A 27,048-nucleotide genomic window follows, 5' to 3' on the forward strand; every position below is an offset into this window, starting at 1 on the left:
AATCTCGGTACCTTCTTCTATGGCGAGACCTTAAGAAAAACAAAGTCTCCCACAAAACTCGATCTCACGTCGCTTCAAGTCCGCATAAGACTTTTGTCTATTTGACGTCGCTTTCAGTCGATCCCGTATCAATTTGACCTTATCCTCAATATCAGAAACTACTTCAAAACCCAGAACTCATCGCTCACCCAACTCAGTCCAACATAAACGAGTATGACACTTACAACCATAAAGTGTCTCGTAAGGTGCCATCTGTATACTAGACTGTTAACTATTATTGTAAGCGAACTCTGCCAACGACAAATACTCCTCCTAACTACCTCGAAAGTTAATCACACAGCTCCTCAACATATCCTCCACTATCTGAATCACCCTCTCAGATTGACCATCTGTTTTAAGATGGAAAGCAGTACTGAAGTCTAACTATGAACCCACAGCCTCATGTAGCTTTTTCCAAAACTAAGACGTGAAGCTAGGGTCCCTATCAGAGATAATTGAAATCGGTACCCCATGCAGTCTTACTTTCTCAGACACATACAGTTTAGCCAGCTTCTATAGTGAGTAGTTAGTACGAACCGGTATGAAATGAGCAGACTTGGTCAATCGATCCATGATAACCCATACAAAATCCATCTTAGTAGGTGTAAGGGGTAGCCCATTAACAAAGTCCATAGTCACTCGCTCCCACTTCCAAAGTGGAATCTTAATTAGCTGCAACAATCCCGAAGGTAACTTATGCTCAGCCTTAACCTGCTGGCAAGTCAGACATTTATCCACAAAATCAGTGACCTCACGTTTATGTCCTTGCCACCAGTATAACTCACGAAGGTCTCGGTACATCTTATTTCCACTAGGATGCATAGCATAGGGGATACTATACACCTCTCTTAGTATCAACTGCCTCAATAAGCCCACAGAAATAGAGTACCCCTTCGCTATTCAGTCCAAAGTCCTCAGTAAGCCCACTTTCAACCTGTCGAAAACGAAGACCCAATAATTCATCTTCCAACTACTTACCCTTAATCTGCTAAATCCATGTAGGCTTAACCTGAAGCTCTACTAGCAAACTTCTATCCTCGAATAAACTGAGGCGAGTAAACATCGCCCTTAAACCAGTCATAACCTTCCGGCTCAATGCGTCGGCCACCATATTGGCCTTACCAAGGTGGTATTCAATCGTAGAGTCATAGTCCTTAAGTAGCTCAATCTTCTAAGTGAGGAGATACTTGAGGCTCTTGTGATCTGTGTAGATGATACACTTTTCGCCAAATAGATAATACCTCTAGATTTTCAGTGCGAATACCACAGTGGCCAAATCTAGGTCATGCATCGAATAAGTCACCTCATGAGTCTTAAGCTGACGAGACGTATACGCTACCACCTTACCCTCTTGCATTGACACATATCCCAAACCAACATATGACACATCATCAGAGCGATAAACTCTTTTCCGGACTCGGTCAGTATCAAAACAGGGCCTCACCAAGACAATCTTCACTTCTCAAAGCTTTCTTCACAAGATCGTCTAATTAAACGGTACACCTTTGCGTAACAGCTTAGTTAAAAGTGCTGCAATCAGTGAAAAACCCTCTACAAACTGTCGATAATAGCCTACCAGTCCTAGAAAATTGTGAATCTCAGATACAATCTTAGGCTATTTCCAATCCAACACCACCTCAATCTTTCAAGAATCAACCCCAATCCAATCAGCAGAAACCATATGTCCCAGAAACACTACCTCACGTAATTAGAACTCACATTTACTGAACTTGGCATACAATTGTTTCTCTCGTAGAACCTGTAGAACCACTATGAGGTGTTCATCGTGCTCATCCTCAGTCTTTGAATACACCAGTATGTCATCAATAAATACCACCACGAATCGATCCAGATAGGGCTATAACACTCAGTTCATCAGATCGATGAAAGCTGCTGGTGCATTCATCAATCCAAATGGCATCACTAGGAACTCGTAATGACCGTATCGAGTCCTAAATGTTGTCTTGTGTACATCAATCTCCTTAATCCTCAACTGATGATATCTTAATTGGAGATCAATCTTAGAGAAAACTGAAGACCCTCAGAACTGGTCAAACAGATTAACTATTCTCGGTAAGGGATACTTATTATTGATTGTCAACTTATTCAATTGTCGATAATCAATACACATACGCATAGATCCATCCTTCTTTTTCACGAACAAAACTGGTGCTCCCCACGGAGACACACTAGGGCAGATGAATCCACGATCCAGTAATTCTTGAATCTGAGCCTTAAGCTCTACAAGTTCTTTCGGTGCCATTCTATAAGGAGCAATGGACACTAGAGCTATACCAAGAGGGAGCTCAATCTTAAACTCTACTTCACGATTCAGAGGTAACCCAGGTAGCACCTCAATAAACATGTTCAAAAAGTCCTTAACCATCATGATATCCTTAATCGAAGAATCCCCAAAATTTAAAACACTGATGCAGAACAAATATGCCTCACATCCCTTACAAACTAACTTTTCTGCCCTTAATGCAGAAATCACATTTGATAGGTAGTTTTTGCGTTCCCTAATTACAACTACCTTGCTATCCTCCTCAGTTCTCAGTACAACTCTTTTTATGGCATAATCTAAGCTCACTCGGTGTTTAACCAAACAGTCTATTCCCAGTATCAGATTAAACTCTCCAAAAGGCAGTTCCATCAGATTAGCCCGAAAAAAAGCCCCTTCAACCTCTGAAGGAACATCGCTAAATAACTTATTTACCCTTATTAACTGTCCCAGCGGACTCAATACAGTCACCTCACTTGCAGTGCTCTCAACCAAGATATCCAAGTTCTCGGACACAGTACAAGCTATATAGGAGTGAGTAGATTCTATATCTATCAGTACAGTATAAGGTACATTATAAATAAAGAATGTACCTATGATGACGTCCGAAGCATCTCTATCCTCTCGGCGACGTGTAGCATAAACTAGAGCTGGCTGCCTCGCCTCAGTATGACCAATACCTCTGCCCGGTGCTCTCTGACCACGGCTCAACCCATTACCACCTCTGGCCTGCCGACGGCCTCTCGGTGGCTGCTAAACTACTTTTGGTAATGGTGCAGTACCAGTACCTAGTGCTTGCATCTGATCGGACCTCTGCGGATACTCTCTAATACTGTGCTCTAATGAACCGCATCTCAAACAAGGCCCAGTTATTTTCCAACACCTGATGGCGTCTACCACAGTCAGTACACGAAAATTATCCAGTAACAGCAATAGGAGCCCTAACTCTGATCAACCCATCAACTGTGGCATTTCTCTTAAGCCTCTAAATGGAACTCGAGGGCTCTGAATCCCTTTTGTTCCTACCTCTCTCTCAGTTCTGGCGCTCAACATACTTCACTTCCTCGGCGATCTTCGCCTTATCAACCAGTGCAGCAAAGTCTCACTCCCTCTACGGAGCTATCAAAACCCTTAGATTATCCCTAATCCTCGAAGCGAACACACCACTCGTACTTAGTCGCCACCATCCCTCGTACATAGCAGCTCAATCTTAGAAATTCGGCCTCCTACTCAGCCACTGATCTATCTCCTTGAATCAGATTTAAGAACCTTCTCCTATGGGCATCCACATAACTGGTCCCCACATACTTCCCCTAAAAATTAGTCTTAAAGAACTCTCAGTTTAGTCGATCAGGCTGAGTGCCCTCCTTAACAGTGAGCAACCACTGATATGCCTCATCACGTAGCAGCGATACCACACCCTTTAATTTCTGCTCGGGGTTACAGTCCAGGTCGTCCGTAATCCTCTCTATGGCCTCTATCCAGTATTCAGCCACATTAGGGGCAACTCCAGCAATACCCCTGAAGAGCTCCGCTCCGTTAAACAAGAGTCGTTCCGTAACCGACCCACAGCCTCCAGCTCTAGTTTTGGGCCCAGCAGCCCTCTCTAAAATCCTCAACATGGCCTGGGACAGTGCGTCATCCCCAGCCGCTGATCATGAGACCCAGTCCCTGTCATAGGTGAAGCCGGTGTCTCACTAGTATCCAAATTAGGCAGATTTCCAGATGATGAAAACCTAGCTCGAGCACCCTTATAGCCTCTACCACGGCCTCTTGTACCCCGTCCGCAAGTACCTTTGGTGCTTATTGTCTAATTACGTTTTATCTGTATTAACAGTTTTATGAATCAGTTTACAGTTCCAGTATTTATTAGCAGATATTTTATGAAAACAGTATCAGAAGTGTAAAGTTTGTTTCGTACCAATCAATGTCTATAAATTTTACTATAGTCTCAGTATACACTATTTTAAGTGTTTTCAGTACAATCTATTTATAATAGTCTCAGTACTACCTAAGCAGTTTCAGGATATACTATCGAAAATAGTTTTAGAAAACTTACTGGATCGGCGCCAAAGACTCAATGTATCACACTTTCAGTAAAAATATTTAAAAATCAATTCTCAAAAAATCACGTTTTAAAAACCCACATCCACAACTGAGTTTTGTAACTTGGCTCTGATACCACAAAATGTAAACCCCAAACCTGACCTAGACATTATGGATGAATATGATGATGTCACATAGTGGTGCTTTTCAAAAAAAATATGTCATCGCTAGATCCCCTTTTCTATTTAACTTTTTTTCATTATCTTATATAAATTCCAAATCGTGTCGTTTATTTTCAAAACATTATTCATTTACAAATCGACATTCAATTTTCAAAATATTTTTCGTTGCGGAAGCTTTTAAACAGTTTGCGTATTCATGGTATTTTTGATAAAATATCAATTTCATTTGAAAACCTGAGTTTTACCTAACACTAGCGGATTAAATCATAAAATCGTATAGAATCCAAATTTACAAAAATCTATAAATGCCATAATTATAGCAAAATACTCCCCAAATAAAAGTAAATTCATAAATAGGTAATAACTAGTGTAAAAGAAGTCGTGTGACCACCACTGAGTCCTTCGCTGCACCGACTCGCCTATATCTGGGAATTACCTGTACAGATTTGTAATATCCCGAATTAGGGCCTAATCGGAATAGTGGTTTCGTGACCATAAATCCGAGATAGAAATAATTATTTTATAATTATTTTGAGGTTTATGATATGATTGCATGATTGTGTGAACATTTCGTGATGAAATTCTATGCCTAAAGTGCTTAAATTGAAAGTAGGGACTAAATCGAATAAGTTGCAAAACTTGCATTCTAGAAGTTTTTTAGTATGAAATTGTTTTGGAATATTAATGAGGAGGTCTTAAATAGCAATTTGACAAATTTTAAGTTCATGGACAAAATTAGGACATGGAAGGAATTTTGGAAAGTTTAGTAGTAAGAGTATTTTGGTCATTTAGTTATTAAAATGAATTAAAACAAAATTAAAAGCCAATTTTGTCCATCTTCTTCATTAGGCCGAAATTTCAAGGGTTCTCCATAGCTAGGGTTTGTTTCAAGCTTCCAAGCTCTATAGTAAGTGATTCCAAGCCCGCTTTTAATGATTTTTACGTTTTGAGATCCCTTAACTCGATAAAGCTTATGTTAGCAATAATTTAACCTAGGGTTTATATTTGGAAAAATACCCATAGATGAAATTTGTATATTTTGATGTTTTATGATAGAATATGAAGTTTTAAATTATGTTAGACAACTTGTACTACTCGATTTTAAGCAAAAACGAGTAAAAGGGCTTAATCGGTAAAAATACCTAATAGTCACAAGTACATGTTAGAGTGAGAATTTGATGTTGCCATAGAAGAGAAAAGTGATCAGCATGTTGTAAAACATAAGAATAAGGAATAAAGTTTAATCCCGAGCCTAGGGGCAAAAATGTAAACATGCAAAAGTTTAGGGGTAAAATTGTAATTTTGCCAAAATTTGAGTTAAGGATTAATTTGATAATGTGAGTATTAAATAAGCTAAATGTGTTATTTTAGATCAAGAAAGACGTGGAATCGACCTCAATCGAGGAAAAGAAAAGATTGTGGACTAAATTGCAAAATTTTTGTATTTTGGTACCAAGGTAAGTTCATGTGTAAATAATGTAGCATAATGGTTATTTTTAAGTTATTGATGTTAATTATATGTTATGCTGAATTTTATTATGAAATGTATGCTTTGTGGTTAATTTCAAATAATATGCAAATTATGTGAACTACTTGTTAAATATAATTGTTACCGAGTATTGATTTCGGCATTCTACGGAAGACGGCAAGGATAAGTGTTCGAGGAAAAAGCCCGTTTGAACCTTAGGAATAGATTAGGATACAAGTGACATGTCACTAGGATGGTTGAGCATCCGAACTCGTTGAGTTGAGTCCGAGTTCACTTATAGATGCGAATGTCCGAACTCGTTGAGTTGAGTCCGAGTTCGTGAGATGTAACTAGGCATCCGAACTCGTTGAGTTGAGTCCGAGTTCACTTATGGATGCGAACGCCCGAGCTCGTTGAGTTGAGTCCGAGTTCGCTTATGGGCGGGTTACATGATTGCTTGATTGAATATGTGGCACTTATGTGCAATTTATCCGTGTATCCGAATTATATTCCGATGTGTTCAACGGGTAAAGTTCTACTCAAATGGAGGAATATTCGAGATGTAAAGAGACGTATTGGTAAGTGATGTGAAATGGATATTTTGGACAGGTATGTATTTAACCCTCGGGTTGAGTATTGATACAACCACGATAAGGTAATAAGATGATGAAAAATGATTAAAAATGTGATATGTGTTTTAGTGATACATGCTAATGTTGATTGGTATGACTGTTTGTTAAGTTACTTATTATTTGCATGTAACACCCCAAACCCGAGATCGTCACCGGATTTGAACACGTGGTGTTACCGGGCTCACTTCCCTTATTTCTCTCTTTGTAATATTGATTGCTGTTCCAGGCAGGCTAGTTAACTGCATCACTGTCACCTTAAAAATCATATCTCGAGTTTAAAAACTCAGAAACTGATTCCGTAAATTTTCCCTGAATTTAGACTCATATTTCTATCCATGGATTTATTTCTAGAATTTTTGTTCAGGGAAATTGGTACATTTTATTAGTTAAAGTCACCCATGTTACAGGGGTCGACTACACTGACCTTCGCGCATTACGACCTGAATATCTTCTAGTACAGAGCTTCAATGCTCATGTCGTTTATTTCTAATGAAACTAGACTCAAAGGAGAATCTTCACATATAAGGCACGACTTCTAATTCCTTCTGGATAATTTATGGTAAATTTTCAAAGTTAAGACAGGGGACCCAGAAACCGTTCTAGCCCTGTCTCACGAGAACTTTAATATCTCTCAGTATACTGCTCATATGGTCATTTCGTTTCGTCCATATAAAGATAGATTCATCAAGGTTCAATTTCATAATTTATTCACTATTTAATTCTACTTCTACTATTTTTAGTGATTTTTTAATCTCATCTCACTGCTGCTGTCCGCAACAGTTACTGCAGTAGACTATGCCAATTTCGTGAATCTTTCTTTGGCCTTACTAATCATCCATCATACATGACACAAATTATGGCCACCTTATCAAAATTAAAATTTCTAAGACTCGTGGCTATAGGTTCTAGCATCCCACTCGACGACCACATAGGCCATTTTCACATGGCTGAAAGTTTACAACCCACAATTCAACAAAACATAATAGCCTATACATGGCAAATGTTCTCCTAGTTCAACTACGAAGACAATACCAAAAGGTTTCCAGCCGGTGTGATGACTTCAACGACGGTTCCGAGCACGCAACAATACGAGTCCAAGAGACCTAAAATGGGTGACAAGAAAACACCGAGTGAGTTTATAACTCAAGAAGTCATAAGCATTCATCAACCATCCATTAATAAAATTTTCGCAACATCAAACAATAAACGAGGCTAGGTACTTCATCCATATCGAAACTATACCATAATTCCTCGGACCTTTCGGTTCAATCTCATACCAAGTCATACATCCACATTTTATATTCTATACAATAAGATATTTGAGGCATTTTTACACACCAACTCATTCACACCACAATCATAAAATTGCAATCATCACATAGATTTAAAGCTTACCAAGCTCAACCCCGAGCATGAACGTATTGCCTATTCGTCATGAGCTCAAGGTACTTACCCGATCCGCTGTCCGGGATTAACTCGATAATGTCGCACACTCAGTGCCAATTGTAACGCAAGAGCATATAGTGAATCCGCACACTTAGTGCTATATATTTTTAGCTCGCACACTTAGTGCTATATAATTTTCAGCTCGCACACTTAGTGCTATATATTTTCAGTTCGCACACTTGTGCTATATATTTTCAGTTCGCACACTTAGTGCTGTACAATTTTTAAACCCGCACACTTAGTGCCAATCTTGTCACCGTGTCCATTTATACCCGCACACTTAGTGCCGAGACCAATACCTTATGCATGTTGTCTGCTTTTATACATTCAACCATGGCATCATTCCATACACATACATTTTCATTTACTCATCAACTCATTTAAACACAATTGCGTATATATTATGGTCATTTACATCAACACCAAATATATGCTTAATGACTTACCTTGTGTTGGGTAAAATAATTTCAAGTCGGCTACTCGATGACCTTCGCCTTTCCCTTGCTTGATTCTCCTTCTTTAACTCCTTGAGCTTGATCAATAAATCAACTAGTTTAACCATCTTGCTAAACATTCATAATTTAACTACACATGCATATGTATGCTTGTATATTCGGCAACCGTCCTCACTAATTACCCATTTAGTCGATTATACACATAATTAAAGGTAACATCACGAACGGCATACTTATGTATATATATATATATATATATGGGCATCACGATTAGATTTAACACCATCTTTATACTCAATTAGATGGCCGAATGTATCTATATATATACAATGTCAACTATAACATCTTTTAAACACCTAATTTCATCTCATGAACATTTAATCAAATTTTCCTAATCTAGCATATATTTTCACATCTATTTGTAACATCATGTAAATTCACATACAACTACAATTAACCAAGCTCTTCATCCAATCATGCTCTCATGTTCGGTCATCCATATCTATACTAGCCATAACAAAATAATTTCTAAGTTTTAACACAAGCACAACACTTTAGTACCATGGCCGAACACTTCATGCCTCATCACCACAGCATCAAAACACCAACCGCATCATTCCTATCACCGAGACTATGGTTCGCACCTTAGCTTCCCACATTCTTCTCATAACCCCTCATAGTTCATTCGGCCACCCATCATTCAACCAATAAAATTTCCTAGCAAACCCCTATGGCCAAGCACACACACACACACACTTACATCTCAACTCACAATACCCAAAAAAATCACATACTATCTAAACTATCTTAAACAATCAAAGAGTTCCCCCCTTTTCCATAGCCTAATGTTCCATTCCCCTAACATTATTCAACATTTTGCATGGCTAAACAAGAACCATGATCGTTCACTCACAACAAGTAAACATCTTACAAGTTAACACAATGTACTAACCTCCTTAAGGCTTCAAGTGACCAAGTTCTCCCTCCTTCCTTCCTTCTAGCCGCCAAGTTCAACAAAGAGAGAACTCTTTCCCTCCCTTTCTCTCCCTCACTCACGGCAATGGCAAAGGTAAGGATGAACATTCCCCTTTTTCTTTTCTTATTTTATTCCCTTTTCTTTTAATTCCTTTCTTTATTTTAGCTTGTCTCCCATTACCCAATTTCTCATTATAAAATCTAAGGCAAACAAATACATTGCCCATCCTCAATCTATCTTGGCCGGACACCATAAGGAAATTTGGCAATTTGACATGCAAATCCAAGCATTTTCTAATATGTAACAATAGGCCACTTTAACATTAGCCTAGCACATTTCTCAATTTCCTCACATAAGTCCTTTCTAATAAATTTCACCTACAAATGACGAAATTAAGGCACTAAATTTTCACATATGTATATTCATGCACAATAAACATAGAAAATAATAATTAATTAATTTTGTGTCTCGGTTTTGTGGTCCCGAAACCACATCCCGACTAGGGTCAATTTTGGGATGTCACATTGCATATAAACTTACTAAGCATTTATGCTTACTCCTCCTTCTTATTCATTGTAGTTTTGGACAAGCCACTCAGAGTCGGGATAGGTCAAGGCTCACCACACTATCCTAAGACTTTTGGTAAATGGCTTGTAAATTTAAGTATGGCATGTATAGCAATATACCTATTTTGTGTAAATGATCTTATGGTATGGTTGTGGAATGGTTGAGGAAATGCTTGATAATGATAAATTATGAAAATGGTTAGTGTAGATTATGCTTGATGTTAAGGAAAACTATTAAGATATTTAGTGCATAAAAACTCATAAAAGGGATGAAATTTGCCATAAACAGAATACTGCAGCAACACTGACGCGAGTTTAAAAATTTACTAAAAATCATAGAAATTGAACTTGGTGATGGAATACATATCAAATTTAAGCTTATTATGTCTATTTTCACATGAAATAAATGAAGCAGGTAAGGGAATTATATGTTACAAGATATTTGAATTTTAGTGAAACAGGGTCATAGCAGTTTCTGAATCCTCTATTCCAACTTTATAAATTCACCATAAATTGTAAAGATATAATTAGGTAGTGTATTTTATATTATCAGAATCCTTATTGAGTCTAGTTTCAGGAGAAATAAACCTCATAGTAATATGGATTTTTTACAGAGAGAAATGTGGTCCGTAGTAAACAGAGGTCAGACCAGTCAAGTCCTGAAACAGGGGTAACTTTAACTAATAAACTGTACTAATTGGCCCAACCAAAAATTCTAGAAAACAATGAGTAGATAGGTATATGAGTCTAGATTTAGGGAAAATTTACGGATCTTAATTTCGAGTTTCGTAACTTGAGATATGATTTTTCTTGTGACTGTGACGCAAGTAGCTTAAAAGCTGTGAATGTAGAAACAAATAATCCAAAGTTCTAAAAATGTTAAACTAAGCTTAGTAATACCTCATACTCGACTCCGGCGACGGTTTCGGGCGTGGAGGCATTACATTTAGTGGTATCAGAGCAGGTTTAGTCGGTTCTCGGACTACGTGTTGTATGTATGGATTTTGCTATACATGCCATATGTATAAATTGTGATAGTGTGACGACTTCTGACCTTTTTAAATGATTTTTTTTATAGTAAATGGATCCCGATCCAGCTGTGGCAGATGAAGTAGAGAGTAACGCGCCAGCTCCGGCTGAAGGAGCAGCACGATGAAAATCCACCTCCCTCTTGTTAGTCGGGAGGAGGAGAAAGGGTCGAAGCCTTTCTCCAAATGATGAGTGCATGGTACACTGAGTTCGTTCGTACGAACCCGAATGTACAACCTCCCCCACCTCCCCCAATTCCTCAACCTGTACTCCCGATGCCTCAAGGTATGGATATGATAAAATTTCACGAACCCCGTTGATGTAATTCGTAAACAAGGGCTGAAGAATTTAGAGCAAATATTGATGATGATACAGAGAAAGCAGAGTTCTGGCTTGAAAATTCTATCCGGGTATTTGATGAATTATCTTGTACACCTGAAGAATGTTTGAAATGTGCTACATCTTTGTTGAGAGATTCAGCCTATAATTGGTGGAAGACTTTGATTTCGGTGGTACCGAAAGAGAGGGTAACCTGGGAATTCTTTCAAGAAGAGTTTCGGAAGAAATATATTAGTGAAAGGTTTATTGATCAGAAATGTAAAGAGTTTCTTGAGCTGAAGCAAGGTAATATGACAGTCTCAGAATATGGAAGAGAGTTTGTTCGATTGAGTAAGTATGCCAGGGAATATGTTCCTACAAAAGCCAAGATGTGCCGACGATTTGAAGACGGGCTCAACGAAGACATTAAAATATTTGTCGGGATCCTTGAACTAAAAGAAATGGTAGTACTGGTTGATCGAGCTTGCAAGGCTGAAGAACTACTTAAAGAAAAGAAAAAGGTAGAGGCTGAGACTAGAAATTGGAAGAAAAGACCGATGAGTAGTTCATTTTCACAGCAACCTAGAAAGTCAAGGAATATGAATCCTCGTTCCCAAGCTTCAGCTGGACAATCATATGGGAATTATAAGAAGCAAAATGTGGGTCCTAAATCTCAGAATACTTCTGCAGCCAGTGTAGGGAACTCGAGATTTGTTAAACCCGAGTGCCAGCGGTGTGGTAGAAATCATTTTGGTCCGTGCAGAGCAAATGAATGTTTTCGATGTGGTTCTCCAGATCATTTTATTAGAGACTGCCCAGAGAGAGCTAAGAAAGAAAAATTTCAGAATGTAAAAGCTAGTGTTGCAGACTCGAGGGGAAGGTATCCGAGAAAAGCTGGAAGTGAAACAAGCAGTAAGAATGTAGCCAGGGATGCACCGGTTAGACCTGAAGGAAGGGCTCGGCTAGAACTTATGCTATTAAAGCGTGAAGATGCTTCCTCACCGATGTGATTACTGGTACATTTCTCTCTATAATGTTAATGTTATTGCTTTGATTGATCCGGTTCTACTCATTCATATGTGTGCATGAAATTGGTGTCTAGTATGAGTATACCTGTTGAGAACACGTAATTTATGATCGAGTGTCGAATCCGATTACGCAAATGTGTGTTTTGTCGATAAAGTATGTAAGAAATGTCCTTTAATGATTCGGGATCATTACTTTACGCCAACTTGATGTTGTTGCCGTTTGATGAGTTTGATGTTATTTTGGGTATGGATTGGTTGACATTGAATGATGCTAAAATAAATTGCAAAGAAAAGGTTATAGAATTAAAGTGTGGAAATGGTGAAACTCTGCGGGTTGAATCAGATAAATCAGAGGCATTGCCTAGAATGATTTCTTCAATGTCGGCTCAAAGATATCTGAGAAAGGGTTATGAAGCTTATTTGGCGTATGTAATTAATACAAAAGAAGTTGAAAAGAAAGTTGAATCAAGTCTTGGGTTGTGTGTGAATTTGCGACGTATTTCGGAAGAATTGCGGGTTTGCCTCTAGTCGGGAAGTAGAATTTGGTATTGATTTGATAACGGAACAGCTCGATTTCGATTGCTTCAGTATAGAATGGCACCAGCAGAGTTGAAGGAATTAAAGTCGCATTTGCAGAGTTGACCGATAAAGGTTTTGTGAGACCGAGTTTTTCACCTTGGGGTGCTCCGTGTTATTTGTGAAAAGAAGGATGGTTCTATGAGGTTGTGTGTTGATTATCGGCAGTTAAACAAGGTGACAATCAAAAACAAGTATCCATTGCCAAGAATTGATGATTTGTTTGACCAGCTAAAAGGAGCAACATGGTTTTCAAAGATTTACTTGAGATCTAGGTATTACCAACTGCGGGTAAAAGAGTCGGATGTGCCTAAAACTGCTTTTAGAACAAGGTATGGTCATTATGAATTTTTAGTTATGCCATTCGGATTGACAAATGCTTCTGCTGTGTTTATGGATTTAATGAATTGCATATTTCGGCCATACTTGGACAAATTTGTTGTGGTGTTTATAGATGATATTTTAATTTATTCAAAAGATGAGACAGAGCATACTGAGCATTTGAGGATAGTTTTGGAAACTTTGAGAGATAAGCAGCTGTATGCTAAGTTTAGTAAAAGTGAATTTTGGCTCCGGGAAGTTGGATTTTTGGGTCATATTGTTTCAGGTGATGGTATACGGGTTGATTCTAGTAAAATTTCAGCCATTGTTGATTGGAAACCACCGAAAAACATAACTGAAGTTAGAAGTTTCTTGGGGCTAGCTGGGTATTATCGGCAGTTTGTAAATGGATTTTCTATAATTGCTACTCCTATGACTAGACTACTCCGAAAGGATGTTAAATTTGAATGGACGGAAGAATGTCAACAGAGTTTTGAAGAATTGAAAAAGTTATTAACTGAAGCACCAGTGTTGGTACAACCCGAATTAGGTAAAGAATTTGTGGTGTATAGTGATGCTTCTCTAAATGGTTTGGGTGTGTACTCATGCAAGAAGGAAAAGTGGTGGCTTATGCTTCGAGGCGCTTAAAACCTCATGAGAGGAATTATCCTACTCACGATTTGGAATTGGTGCGCAGTGGTGTTTGCTTTGAAGATTTGGCGACATTATTTGTATGGTGAAAAGTGCCGAGTATATACCGATCACAAAAGTCTTAAATACTTGATGTCACAAAAGACTTGAATTTGAGACAATGAAGATGGTTGGAGTTATTGAAAGATTATGAGCTTGTTATTGATTATCATCCGGAAAAGCGAATGTGGTTCTTGATGCTTTAAGTAGAAAGTTGTTGTTTGCTTTGAGAGTTATGAACACTCGTTGAAAATGTCGATGACGGTTCGATTCTAGCGAGTTAAGAGCAAGACTGATTTTTACAAGAGATTTCAAACTCGAAAAATGATCAAGATTTGCTAGCCAAAAGAAAATAGTGTGAAGCTAATACGGATCGATTTGAATTGGTTCGATGGGTGCTTAATGTTTAAAGATCGATTTGTGTCAAGAATGAGGAATTGATTCAAAAGATCCTACAGAAGCACATAGTGGTTATTCTCGATTCATCCGGTAGTACGAAAATGTATAATGACTTGAAGAAAATGTATTGGTGGAATGGGATGAAAAGAGATATATCAGAGTTTGTGTCCAAATGCTTAATTTGTCAACAGGTGAAAGCTGAACACCAAGTGCCTTCGGGATTACTTCAGCCTATAATGGTTCCTGAATGGAAATGGGATCGGATTACTATGGATTTTGTTTCAGGATTGCCATTGACTCCAGGAAAGAAAGATGCCATCTGGGTAATAGTTGACAGATTAACTAAGTCGGCTCATTTTATCCCGGTACGTACGGATTATTCTCTTAACAAGTTGGCTGAATTGTATATTAGAGAAATTGTTAGATTACACGGAATACCATTATCGATTATTTCAGATAGAGATCCAAGGTTTACCTCGCGGTTTTGGAAAAAGTTGCAAGACGCGTTAGGTACGAAGTTAAATTTCAGTACTGCTTTTCATCCACAAACTGATGGACAATCGTAAAGAATAATTGATTCTTGAAGATATGCTTAGATGTTGTGTATTGGAATTTCAAGGAAGTTGGGAAAGATACTTACCGTTGGTGGAATTTGCTTACAATAATAGTTATCAGACGAGCTTGAAAATGGCACCTTATGAAGCATTATATGCTCGTAAGTGTCGAACGCCATTGTATTGGACTGAACTCAAGGAAAATCGATTTATAGAGTTGATCTAATAAAAGAAATCAAGAAAAGTGAAGATAATTGAGATTGTTTGAAAGTCGCTTCAGATAGATGTAAATCTTATGCGACCTAAAGCGAAAGGACATTGAATTTCAAGTTGGTGATAAAGTATTTTTAAAGGTGACTCCGTGGAAGAAAGTCCTTAGATTTGGACGGAAGGGCAAATTAAGTCCGCGTTTTGTTGGGCCGTATGAAGTAATTGAAAAAGTTGGACCAGTAGCATATCGGCTAGCATTACCACCTGAATTAGAGAAGATTCATGATGTGTTCCACGTATCTATGTTACGTCGGTATCGTTCGGATCCTTCACATGTAGTTTCACCGACAGAAATTGAACTACAACCAGATATGACCTACGAAGAAGAACCGATTAAGATTTTAGCTCGAGAGGTCAAACAACTAAGGAATAAAAATGTTGCACTTGTGAAGGTGTTGTGGCAAAGGCATGGAGTAGAAGAAGCTACATGGGAATCCGAAGAAACTATGAGAAATCAATACCCACATCTGTTTACCGGTAAGATTTTCGAGGACGAAAATCCTTAAAGGGTGGGAGAGTTGTAATATCTCGAATTAGGGCCTAATCGGAATAGTGGTTTCGTGACCATAAATCCGAGATAGAAATAATTATTTTATAATTATTTTGAGGTTTATGATATGATTTCATGATTGTGTGAACATTTCGTGATGAAATTCTATGCCTAAAGTGATTAAATTGAAAGTAGGGACTAAATCGAATAAGTTGCAAAACTTGCATTCTAGAAGTTTTTTAGTATGAAATTGTTTTGGAATATTAATGAGGAGGTCTTAAATAGAAATTTGACCAATTTTAAGTTCATGGACAAAATTAGGACATGGAAGGAATTTTTGGAAAGTTTAGTAGTAAGGATATTTTGGTCATTTAGTTATTAAAATGAATTAAAAACAAAATTAAAAGCCAATTTTTGTCCATCTTCTTCATTAGGCCAAAATTTCAAGGGTTCTCTATAGCTAGGGTCTGTTTCAAGCTTCCAAGCTCCATAGTAAGTGATTCCAAGCCCCGTTTTTAATGATTTTTACGTTTTTGAGATCCCGGTAACTCGATAAAGCTTATGTTAGCAATAATTTAACCTAGGGTTTATATTTGGAAAAATACCCATAGGTGAAATTTGTGTATTTTGATGTTTTATGATAGAATATGAAGTTTTAAATTATGTTAGACAACTTGTACTACTTGATTTTAAGCAAAAACGAGTAAAAGGGCTTAATCGGTAAAAATACCTAATAGTCACAAGTACATGTTAGAGTGAGAATTTGATGTTGCCATAGAAGAGAAAAGTGATTAGCATGTTGTAAAACATAAGAATAAGGAATAAAGTTTAATCCCGAGCGTTGTTTTCAGCATTTTCTGGTGGGCTCTCTGGGGCAAAAATGTAAACATGCAAAAGTTTAGGGGTAAAATTGTAATTTTGCCAAAATTTGAGTTAAGGATTAATTTGATAATGTGAGTATTAAATAAGCTAAATGTGTTATTTTAGATCAAGAAAGACGTGGAATCGACCTCAATCGAGGAAAAGAAAAGATTGTGGACTAAATTGCAAAATCTTTGTATTTTGGTACCAAGGTAAGTTCATGTGTAAATAATGTAGCATAATGGTTATTTTAAGTTATTGATGTTAATTATATGTTATGCTGAATTTTATTATGAAATGTATGCTTTGTGGTTAATTTCAAATAATATGCAAATTATGTGAACTACTTGTTAAATATAATTGTTACCGAGTATTGATTTCGCATTCTACGGAAGACAGCAAGGATAAGTGTTCGAGGAAAAGCCCGTTTGAACCTTAGGAATAGATTAGGATACAAGTGACATGTCACTAGGATGGTTGAGCATCCGAACTCGTTGAGTTGAGTCCGAGTTCACTTATGGATGCGAATGTCCGAACTCGTTGAGTTGAGTCCGAGTTCGTGAGATGTAACTAGGCATCCGAACTCGTTGAATTGAGTCCGAGTTCACTTATGGATGCGAACGCCCGAGCTCGTTGAGTTAAGTCCGAGTTCGCTTATGGGCGGGTTACATGATTGCTTGATTGAATATGTGGCACTTATGTGCAATTTATCCGTATCTCAATTATATTCGATGTGTTCAACGGGTAAAGTTCTACTCAAATGGAGGAATATTCGAGATGTAAAGAGACGTATTGGTAAGTGATGTGAAATGGATATTTTGGACAGGTATGTATTTAACCCTCGGGTTGAGTATTGATACAACCACAATAAGGTAATAAGATGATGAAAAATGATTAAAAATGTGATATGTGTTTTAGTGATACATGCTAATGTTGATTGGTATGACTGTTTGTTAAGTTACTTATTATTTGCATATGAACTTACTAAGCATTTATGCTTACTCCCTCCTTCTTATTCATTGTAGTTTTGGACAAGCTAGCTCAGGAGTCGGGATAGGTCGAAGGCTCTGTCACACTATCCGGAAGACTTTTGGTAAATGGCTTGTAAATTTAAGTATGGCATGTATAGCAATATACCTATTTTGTGTAAATGATCTTATGGTATGGTTGTGGAATGGTTGAGGAAATGCTTGATAATGATAAATTATGAAAATGGTTAGTGTAGATTATGCTTGATGTTAAGGAAAACTATTAAGATATTTAGTGCATAAAAACTCATAAAAGGGATGAAATTTGCCATAAATGAATCTGCAGCAACACCGACGCGAGTTTAAAATTTACTAAAAATCATAGAAATTGAACTTGGTGATGGACTACATATCAAATTGAATCTTATTATGTCTAGTTTCACATGAAATAAATGAAGCAGGTAAGGGAATTATATGTTACAAGATATTTGAATTTTAGTGAAACAGGGTCATAGCAGTTTCTGAATCCTCTGTTCCAACTTTATAAATTCACCATAAATTGTAAAGATATAATTAGGTAGTGTATTTTATATTCTCAGAATCCTTATTGAGTCTAGTTTCAGGAGAAATAAACCTCATAGTCATATGGATTTTTTACAGAGAGAAATGTGGTTTGTAGTAAACAGAGGTCAGACCAGTCAAGTCCTGAAATAGGGGTAACTTTAACTAATAAACTGTACTAATTGGCCCAACCAAAAATTCTATAAAACAATTAGTAGATAGGTATATGAGTCTAGATTCAGGGAAAATTTACGGATCTTAATTTTGAGTTTCGTAACTTGAGATATGATTTTTCTTGTGACTGTGACGCAAGTAGCTTAAAAGCTGTGAATGTAGAAACAAATAATCCAAAGTTCTAAAAATGTTAAACTAAGCTTAGTAACACCTCATACTCGACTCCGGCGAAGGTCTCGGGCGTGGGGGCGTTACAAGATTAGACAGAAGGGGTGAGTTTACGTAAACCCAATGTGTGATCCCCATACAAATTAACAGGCAGTAAACAGATAATCACAATCTGGGCCTAAGCCCTTTTTAGTATCAATAGCAGTCCAGTTTGGGCCTTAGCCCGTCTTAGCACAAAAATAGTCATGTGGTAGGGCTTCAGCCCATCACAGTATCAGTAGCAGCAACAGATATACAGTTACAAAAATCCTACCCATCTAGCCTTTACACATCATCTCCGTCCAACCCTACACTCAATGTGGGAATATAATCAACCCACCCATCCCTACACTCCAAGTAGCACTGTATGTGGCACTAGACAGTAGTTTGCAGCTGAGCTGCCAGTAAATTAGGCCCAAGGCCTTTCAGTACACTTCCTCTGAACAATATCAACCCCCAAGCCAATGCAATACAATATACAATTATGGCATGCTATAACATGGTAACAGTACATATAATATATGTTTAGTGAAACATCATCATGCTCGATAACACGTATACATATCAATCTGTCATACTGTTATTTCATTCATTTAAGGGTCTAGGTAAGCTTACCGACCCTACAGTAGGTTCACAGTCGTCTTAGGCGACCGGTGCAACCTCAGTAACAAATCAGTGAAAATGGGTTCACACGCCAGTATTGTCGGCCCGTGTGGGCCCATACGCCCGTGTGGGCCCATACGCCCGTGTGGGCCCATACGCCCGTGTGGGCCCACATGCCCGTGTGGCCCACATAGCTCAAATTGGCCCTCGCTGTATGGATCACATGGCCTGGCCTAGAATCCACATGCCTGTGTAGCTTATCCGTGTGGGCCCATACGCCCGTGTGGCCTACACGACCCAAACCGGTCAAGTCCGTGTGTCGTACATGGCCTACCTGGTCATCACACGACCGTGTCTGGTGCACACGACATGGCCTCGTCGATCACACGCCCGTGTTAGAGCACACGGCCTACCTCATGGCCTTGTGACACCGAAAAAAGGTTTTCAGCTTTCATTGAAACCTCATTTTCTGCGTTTTTAGCTACATACCTGTATCAATTTCGCTGCTAACTCAACCACAAGAACTCCAGAACCTAAAATCAACAATTTTGAGTCCATAATCAGTCTTACTTTGTGATTAATTATAATCCCGAAACCAAACATATTCATCCATAAAGCGATGAACACTTACCGTAAAACTTTGAATCGATTCCCTACAAAATAGTACGAAGGAACCTCAAACCTCACGATTTGCTGCTATCAAAACCCGAAAATCAAGGCAAAGAAACAGATTACCAAAGTATTAAACTCCACTTACCGGACAACAAATGCAGGAAGTGCGCACAAAGAATGAGAATTGAAATAAGAAAATCCAACAAAGAAGAAGGAAGAGGGTAGAATTTCGACAGTGAAGAAAGAAAAAAAAGAATGCAGAGAGAAAAGAAAAAAATGCCAGTTTGGAAAAAATTTAGAAAAAGAATTCAACTGAAAGAATTAGCAATCCCATAACCACCCTACTTTTCCTTCCACTAAACCTACTTACTCACAATCACCCCAGTATTCTAGCTCCACCAAAACTCTGTCTGAAACCTGAACAAAAATTAAACTCCCTTGTTCGCGCAGGGATTCGAACACAAGACCTCCAGTAACTTAACACTCCTCTTAACCAAAAGACCAGCAGGCCCATTCTGATATGATATTATAAACCCATTGAGTAAAGCTAGGGCATTCAGAAAAATACCAAAATTTGCCAAAGCTAGGGCTTGAACTTGAGATCTCTTACACACACCCAGAACACTTAACCACTAAAGCAAATACTCATTTGTAAATTATTCGCAAAAGTAAGAATATAAATTTTGGGGCGTTACAATTCAGATTTGATTTAGTTCAAAGAATTGTTAAAGGTAGTAATTTATACGTTTTATATTATTTCATTTGTTAATTATTTAGAGAAATGACATGAGCAATTGCAAATGAAAAGTTCTATGAGCAGGAGTGGTTGGATTTTGAATTAAATTTCATGCACGTTTATGATGATGGTTATGAAAAAAATTGTAGTTTTTCGTTATGTCATATTTTTATGTTTGAGATGTGACTTTTATTGATACATTTAATATAAGCTTGTTTCTGTACAGATCTAGGCAGTTATTCTTGATAGTTAATTGATTATGCAAAACTCTTGTTAAAAGGGTTTTAAAAGTATTTTTAATCGAACTCGGGACTTCTCGCATCCGAAGCTAGAATTATACAACTAAACCAAATGCCCTGCATTTGAAGATTTTGGCATGTTCCCTGAAGCGAATATTGCATATAATTATTTGGAAATTATATTTATTGACTTAGTGGCATTATAGACTTCACATTGATTTAGACACTTCCAATAGTAAATGCCACAATAACACTTATGTAGATACAAAATAAAAGGAATGATAGTAAAAAAATTATCAATTTGTTACAATTTAGTACAATTGAAGCGTATGTTAAAGTAAACCAGAAATTTACCGATACAAACGCATTTACTACTTCGCATGACCAGTTAAACCATCCTGGATCATATATGATGCAAAAATTAATTGAAAATTCATATGGACATTCATTAAAGAACAAGAAGATTCTTTAATTTAAAGCATTCTCATTTGTTTCTTGTTCTCAATGAAAATTAATTGTTAGAAACTCACTAGCTAAATTTGAGATTTAATGTCTTACATTTTTCAAATGAATAAGGGCCCACTCATCCACCATGTGTATGTTTTTGATATTATATGATTTTGGTGGATGCATCTACAAAATAGCCACGTATGTGTTATCAACTTATAACCTGTCGTTTACAAGATTGCTTGTTTAAATAATTAATTTTAGATCATGCAATTAAGATAATTCATCTTGCTAATACTGATGAGTTTATATCTCAATCTTTTATTAATTGAGTTTGAAAAACTTTTGTAAAAGTTTGTTATTTATGTGCATAATGGATTAGAGAAATTATTGATTTAACAGCTCTGATTAATGTCTAAACCATTACTTATGAGAACTAAACTTTCTATTTTGACATGAGATTGTGTTGAATTACGTGTTGTATGCATCAAGCCAATAAGTTATAAATACTCCCCATGACAATTGGTTTTTGATCAAGAGCTAAATATTTCTCATATTTGAATTTTTGTATGTGCGTATGTGTTCCAATTACTCCACCACAATGCACAAAGATGAGTGAATCCTCAAAGAAAGTTGGGAATATATATTAATTACAAGTTTATTTGTATTATTATATGTTTTAAATGTATTGGAGATTCAATTATGACATGATTTGTTATTACAATTTTGACTCGATAGTTTTTCTGACATTAGGGGGAGAGTAATAATAACTTGTAATTAGTTAGAGGGAGAGTAATTTGAACCAGAAGTTCAACAAGGATAACTCGTTACAAGTTAACTGTTGGATGTATTTACAAACTTAATGAGAATAACTAATCGTTAAATACCATCTAATATTTTAATTTGAATCAAAGTCTCAATAGGACAATAAGTGAGAAAAAATAATTGATTGATCGGTTCTAAATATGAAAATTCTTTTAGACGGTCATATAATGGAGACGGGTGCTCCAAAGGAGACCCAAGACATAACTAATAAGTAAAACTCCAAAAGAGATTCAGGTACCTGAAACTAAAGATTAAAATAATTAAAATAAGAGATCTCCATAAGTTATGTCAATTCGAGAAAATATGGAACTAAATAATAAAGTCGACAATGATTTTGCATGCAATATTATTATTAAAATAATTAAATAAAAGGAAGATCTTAAATAAATCTATTGAGAAATATAGATATGGAATAAGTTGATCAAAATAGAAAAATGTAACGCAAGTACAATTAAATTCGTGGAGTTTTTGGACCAATAGTCCAAATATCTAAAGGGATAAAGCTAGTGAGGGTGCAAATGAAGTAGTTTTGCAAAAGCGGAATAAAAATATGAAGTTTTTCGCTATGTCCTGGTATTGATTATAAAAAGATATAATATTCTTTTGTGGTGGATGTAATAACCTTTAGATATATTGTTTTGGTAATTCATAAAAGATTTAACTTGCATTTAATGGTTGTTGTTACAACCTTTTATGAACCACTGTATAGTAAAGTTTATATTAAAATCCTTGAAGTATTTAGGATGCTAGAAGTATATTGAAATTCTCGGGAAATTGTTCATTTATATAAATTGAAATAATTTGAATATATGTGGTAAATAGTAGTTGAAGGAGGATTATAAAATGATCCAAAATACCTATTTGTGTTTTTATAGAAAAATAATGATTAAATTTCGTTATGATTATTGTTGAAACTCCTAAAGAGATCAAAATATATTTCCTCCAAATTTTGCCTCACTCATGACTTTCAAAAGAATAATGATATAAATGCTTAGCAAATATATTCAAATGGTCATTTGAAAAACTAGTATTCCAGATTGAATACGTAGAATGTGAGAAAGTATGTGATGTTTTTATGAGGGGGAGTAAATACGCATTGTACTTTTTTTCCTTTAACTGATGTTTTGTCCCATTGGTAAGGTTTTTAATGAGGTAGCATATTATGCGGAATATAGATATGTGTACTTTTTTTTTCCTCCACTAGGATTTTTTTCCTACAGGGTTTTTATCTTAGTAAGATTTTAACGAGACACATTATCTACCAATGGGCATTTAAGGGGAGTGTTATGAATATCTTATTAAGTGAACGTCCATCAAGATTAAGATAAGTTTCGATGTTTTTTAAATTCTAATAGTCATTAGAAGTAGATCTCTACTTCATTTATACTTCTTTTTCTTATAAATAGAGACTTTGGAGAAGCTTTGTTGATATTCTAGTTGATCAATAAAATACGCTTTCTCTTTTGCTCTCCCATTTTCTTTGTTCTTTACTCTCTCTCTATTTTTTTTATAACAATTGTTAAATTTTAGAGAGATTATTGTGCTCATTCTACAAAAACAAGATCTAGTAAAAGAGAGAGAAAGTGTTGATTTTTACTCTCATTATTTTTGGTTATTCTATGCAAGTGATTTCGCTTTGAGACTCATTTTCCAAGTATTTTTTAATTTAAAAATAACAAATTTGAAAAAAAAATTTAGAGGGGTAAATTATTTAAGTCAAACTGTAATTTATTTTATATTATCTTATGATTTCATCATTTTTTAAGAGACTAAAAGATAGTTTTATTTTGGGGAGTCCCTACTTCCCTTCTAAATTCGCCTCTGCCCTTCTTAATCTGTAGGGATAAATTCAAAAACTACACACAGACTTTGGTTCAATGTGCAATATTATACATGATATTTTGATTTGATTTAATTTTTATAAATAACTAACATTATTATCAATATGATATCACTTTATGTTTGCATATTGCATAAATAAATAAGTATACTTATCCAATATAAAAGTAAATTGATGTTATTCATTAAATGTATACAATGGAATTAAAATAAAATTTTATGTAAACATTTTAATCAAAATCTAAATGTAATGTATATAATTATACAAAATCAACTTTCATATATCAAATCACATTAAATCAAAATTTATATATAATTTTAATATTTATCTCTTAACCTAGAAAAAACAAAAACATTTAAAAAAAACATAAAAATTGCAATGAATTCAAATGCCTAACCTGATTTTGGCATGATAAAAATTTATTAAACCACAATTAAAGAGATGGTAATACACGTCCATATCCATAATTGCAATCCAACAAACGACTTTGAATGCCATATCATGCAGAATCTTTTCAATTTCAATTTTCAAACTCCAGTCCACTGCCACTTGTCACCTATTTATTTTTAAAAAATATCATTCAATAAATTTAAGATTCGACTTACATCATCTTCAACCTTCTTCTAAACCCATCCTACCATATTTTTAGAAAGAAAAGGAAAAGCATAAAGAAAGAACATGTTTCTTCCTGCCTTTTGGACATGTTTTGTCACAACAGAAAAGCAAAACAAACCAGGTATGTTCGATAATGTCAACTGCAACCATGTAACTTTATCATTTCATTTTTATCACTGTCTAACACTTTGAATTAACTCAAAATTCCAATTTCAACTTTGCCTTCCAAATTTGGTCCTCTAAACCAAAATTATTTTTTACAAATAAAAATATCATAATTTGCAAAGGGAGGGTAATTGGATTGCATGTTATGAGCCCCACTAGAGCATGAAATCTAACCCCTCCCCCCCGCCCTCCTCCTTTGTCCTCGACAATAGTATTGATGAAAGTGAGAGTGCATAAATACTAGTTTGGGTAATGGCCAACCTGATAGACCCCTCTTGTTTCACTCCCAAACAAGAACAGCAGCATGCTGTTTTCTTCACCTGCACTCTTTTGCCTCTGTGTTTTCCTTTCTTTCTTTATTGCTCCTTTTGACAGTAACTTTTTTACTTCTTTTATTCCACTTGTCTCCCTCTTTACTCACTATTACCTTGCTCTTCCTAGCTTATATAATACTCCACTTTCTGCTCCCTTTGTTACTTCTCAGCAAGACCTAAAGAGAGTTTAAGTTACATGAAGTTTTTGAAGTTTCAAGCCATGGAGAGTGCTGCAAGTAACTGTGATGAAGAACAAAAATGGGAAGCTGAGGAGGAAGAAGAAGAAGCATTGTCATTGTGTGATTTGCCAGTCAATTTGATTAAAGAAGAGAACCAAATCCAGCCAAGGAATGAAGAAGATGTTGAATCCCAAGCCATTAAAACCGAGGAAGATTTCAACTTTGGCTCATGGGATGGCTGTTTGTCAACAAAACCTGAAATGTGTGCAGCTGACGAAGTGTTCTTTAAAGGCCAAATTCTGCCCTTATGTGTCTCAATTAGTTCAGACAGTAGCCTAACATGGTGCCACCGTCAAGATAGCCAGAACAAGCCAAGGTCTGAGTCCATGGACCATGGTTCCTTAAGTAGGTTCACAAGTGTCACTAGTAGTAGCAGAAGCAGTAGCACTGGAAGTAGCCATTACTCAACAAATAGCAGTAACTCCACCACAGTTACAGCAGCAACAAGTTTCAATTCAGTTACCAGTTACAAATCAAATCCAAACAAATCCATAAACAACTTCAACACACATCCAAGTCCAAAACCCCAGATAAGGTTGTCCAAAACTCGACCAATGAATATCAGCAGCAGTCGAAACCAGACATCATCATCGGTGTGGGATTTTTTCAGGTTAGGCTTGGTTCGAGCACCAGAACTTGAATTCCACGAGTTGAAAATTCGGACCAACAACAACAATAATCCGAGTCGAAATTCTGTCAGCCGGAACAGCAGTTGTAATAGCAGTAACAGTCAGCTAGATTCGATCAAAGGGTTCTTAAGAAAAGGGTTGTTTAGTGGATGTAAATGCTCAGTTAATGTAGTTGAAACAGTTCCATTGAACAAAATAGCAGTCATCAAAAGTATGATGATAAAGAAGAAGAGTGAGAAAGAGAAAGCAATGTTTCAAGCCGCCATGGAAGAAAAAACGAAGCTACTGCAAGAAGTGAAGATAAAGAAGAAAATGAAAGAAAAGCGAGTTTTGTCACGTCATCGAACGTATGAATGGTTAAAGGAGCTTTCACATGCAAGCTTTGTTGATGAGGCTTGAAGAAAAAAAGACTCAATGAACAATCTCTCGCATGCTTCCCTTTTTCTTTACTTTCATCATTTTTCAACTTTTTTTGTTCTTTTTGGTTTATATTTTTGTTCTTTTAGATGCTTCAAATTGCAGGCTGTTGTACCTATAAAATCTGTGTCTCACTGTGTGTTGTGAGATTTGCAGTTTGTTAATTATTGAAGTTTTAAATTTAAAAAAGAAAATTCTGAATTCAGGTTTATGAGGTAAATATATATATATATTGATGGGAAAAATAGTAGCAGAGCGGTGATAGGTGGTGGTGGGCGTGGTTATGATATTAAAGTGTCGAACTTTAAACAAGACGTGAAAACGGCAATTCGTGACACGTCAGTCTGTCATTAAAACCAAACAAGGACAGTTATCATCTCTGTCAGCCGAACTCAAACTGTTGTATGGGCTGTATAAGAATATATTTATGATATTAGTAATATCTTTTATTACAATAAAATAAAGCAATCCCAGAAAGAAAAAGAATTTGGAAGAATGCAATTTATTCCCAAAAAAGAAAAGTTGGGAGGAATGGATATGGATGGGAAATGTCAATTAATGTCTAATAACTGGACTGATGTGATTATTATTTGACGTAATTTCATCTTAATTTCTTTTAAATTTCAAATTTGATGGGGAAGAGTAATGTGAAAAATAAAATAGAATAAAATAAATAAAAATAAAGAACACATAAATTTTACGTGGAAACCCTTTCGGGAAAAAAACCACGGGCAGAGGAGAAGAAAATTCACTATGTCGAAAAATTTTTACTCAAATACAAGAGGAATAGACTATGTCTATTTATAGGCTTGCAAAGCCATATTCTAGTA

The 27,048-nt window shown here is 36.2% G+C and overlaps 1 protein-coding gene across 1 annotated transcript; it reads left to right on the forward strand.

Moving 5' to 3' along the window:
* The first annotated feature begins 24,436 nt into the window (after window positions 1-24,436).
* Window positions 24,437-26,419, forward strand: LOC108478722 (uncharacterized). The gene is made up of 2 exons (XM_017781194.2): window positions 24,437-24,575; window positions 25,104-26,419. The coding sequence occupies exons 1-2, from the start codon at window positions 24,518-24,520 to the stop codon at window positions 26,198-26,200; spliced, it is 1,155 nt and encodes a 384-aa protein (XP_017636683.1). The 5' UTR covers window positions 24,437-24,517; the 3' UTR covers window positions 26,201-26,419.
* Window positions 26,420-27,048: the final 629 nt, after the last annotated feature.

This window comes from Gossypium arboreum, chromosome 12 (assembly GCF_025698485.1).
Source record: "Gossypium arboreum isolate Shixiya-1 chromosome 12, ASM2569848v2, whole genome shotgun sequence".
Lineage (NCBI taxonomy): Eukaryota > Viridiplantae > Streptophyta > Magnoliopsida > Malvales > Malvaceae > Gossypium > Gossypium arboreum.

Bases quoted from the DNA above. Each gene is read 5' to 3' on its own strand.
- LOC108478722 (XM_017781194.2), top strand. From the start codon at position 24,518: ATGTTTCTTCCTGCCTTTTGGACATGTTTTGTCACAACAGAAAAGCAA. The intron at 24,576-25,103 runs GTATGTTCGATA...GTTACTTCTCAG, and splicing joins AGAAAAGCAAAACAAACCAG to CAAGACCTAAAGAGAGTTTA.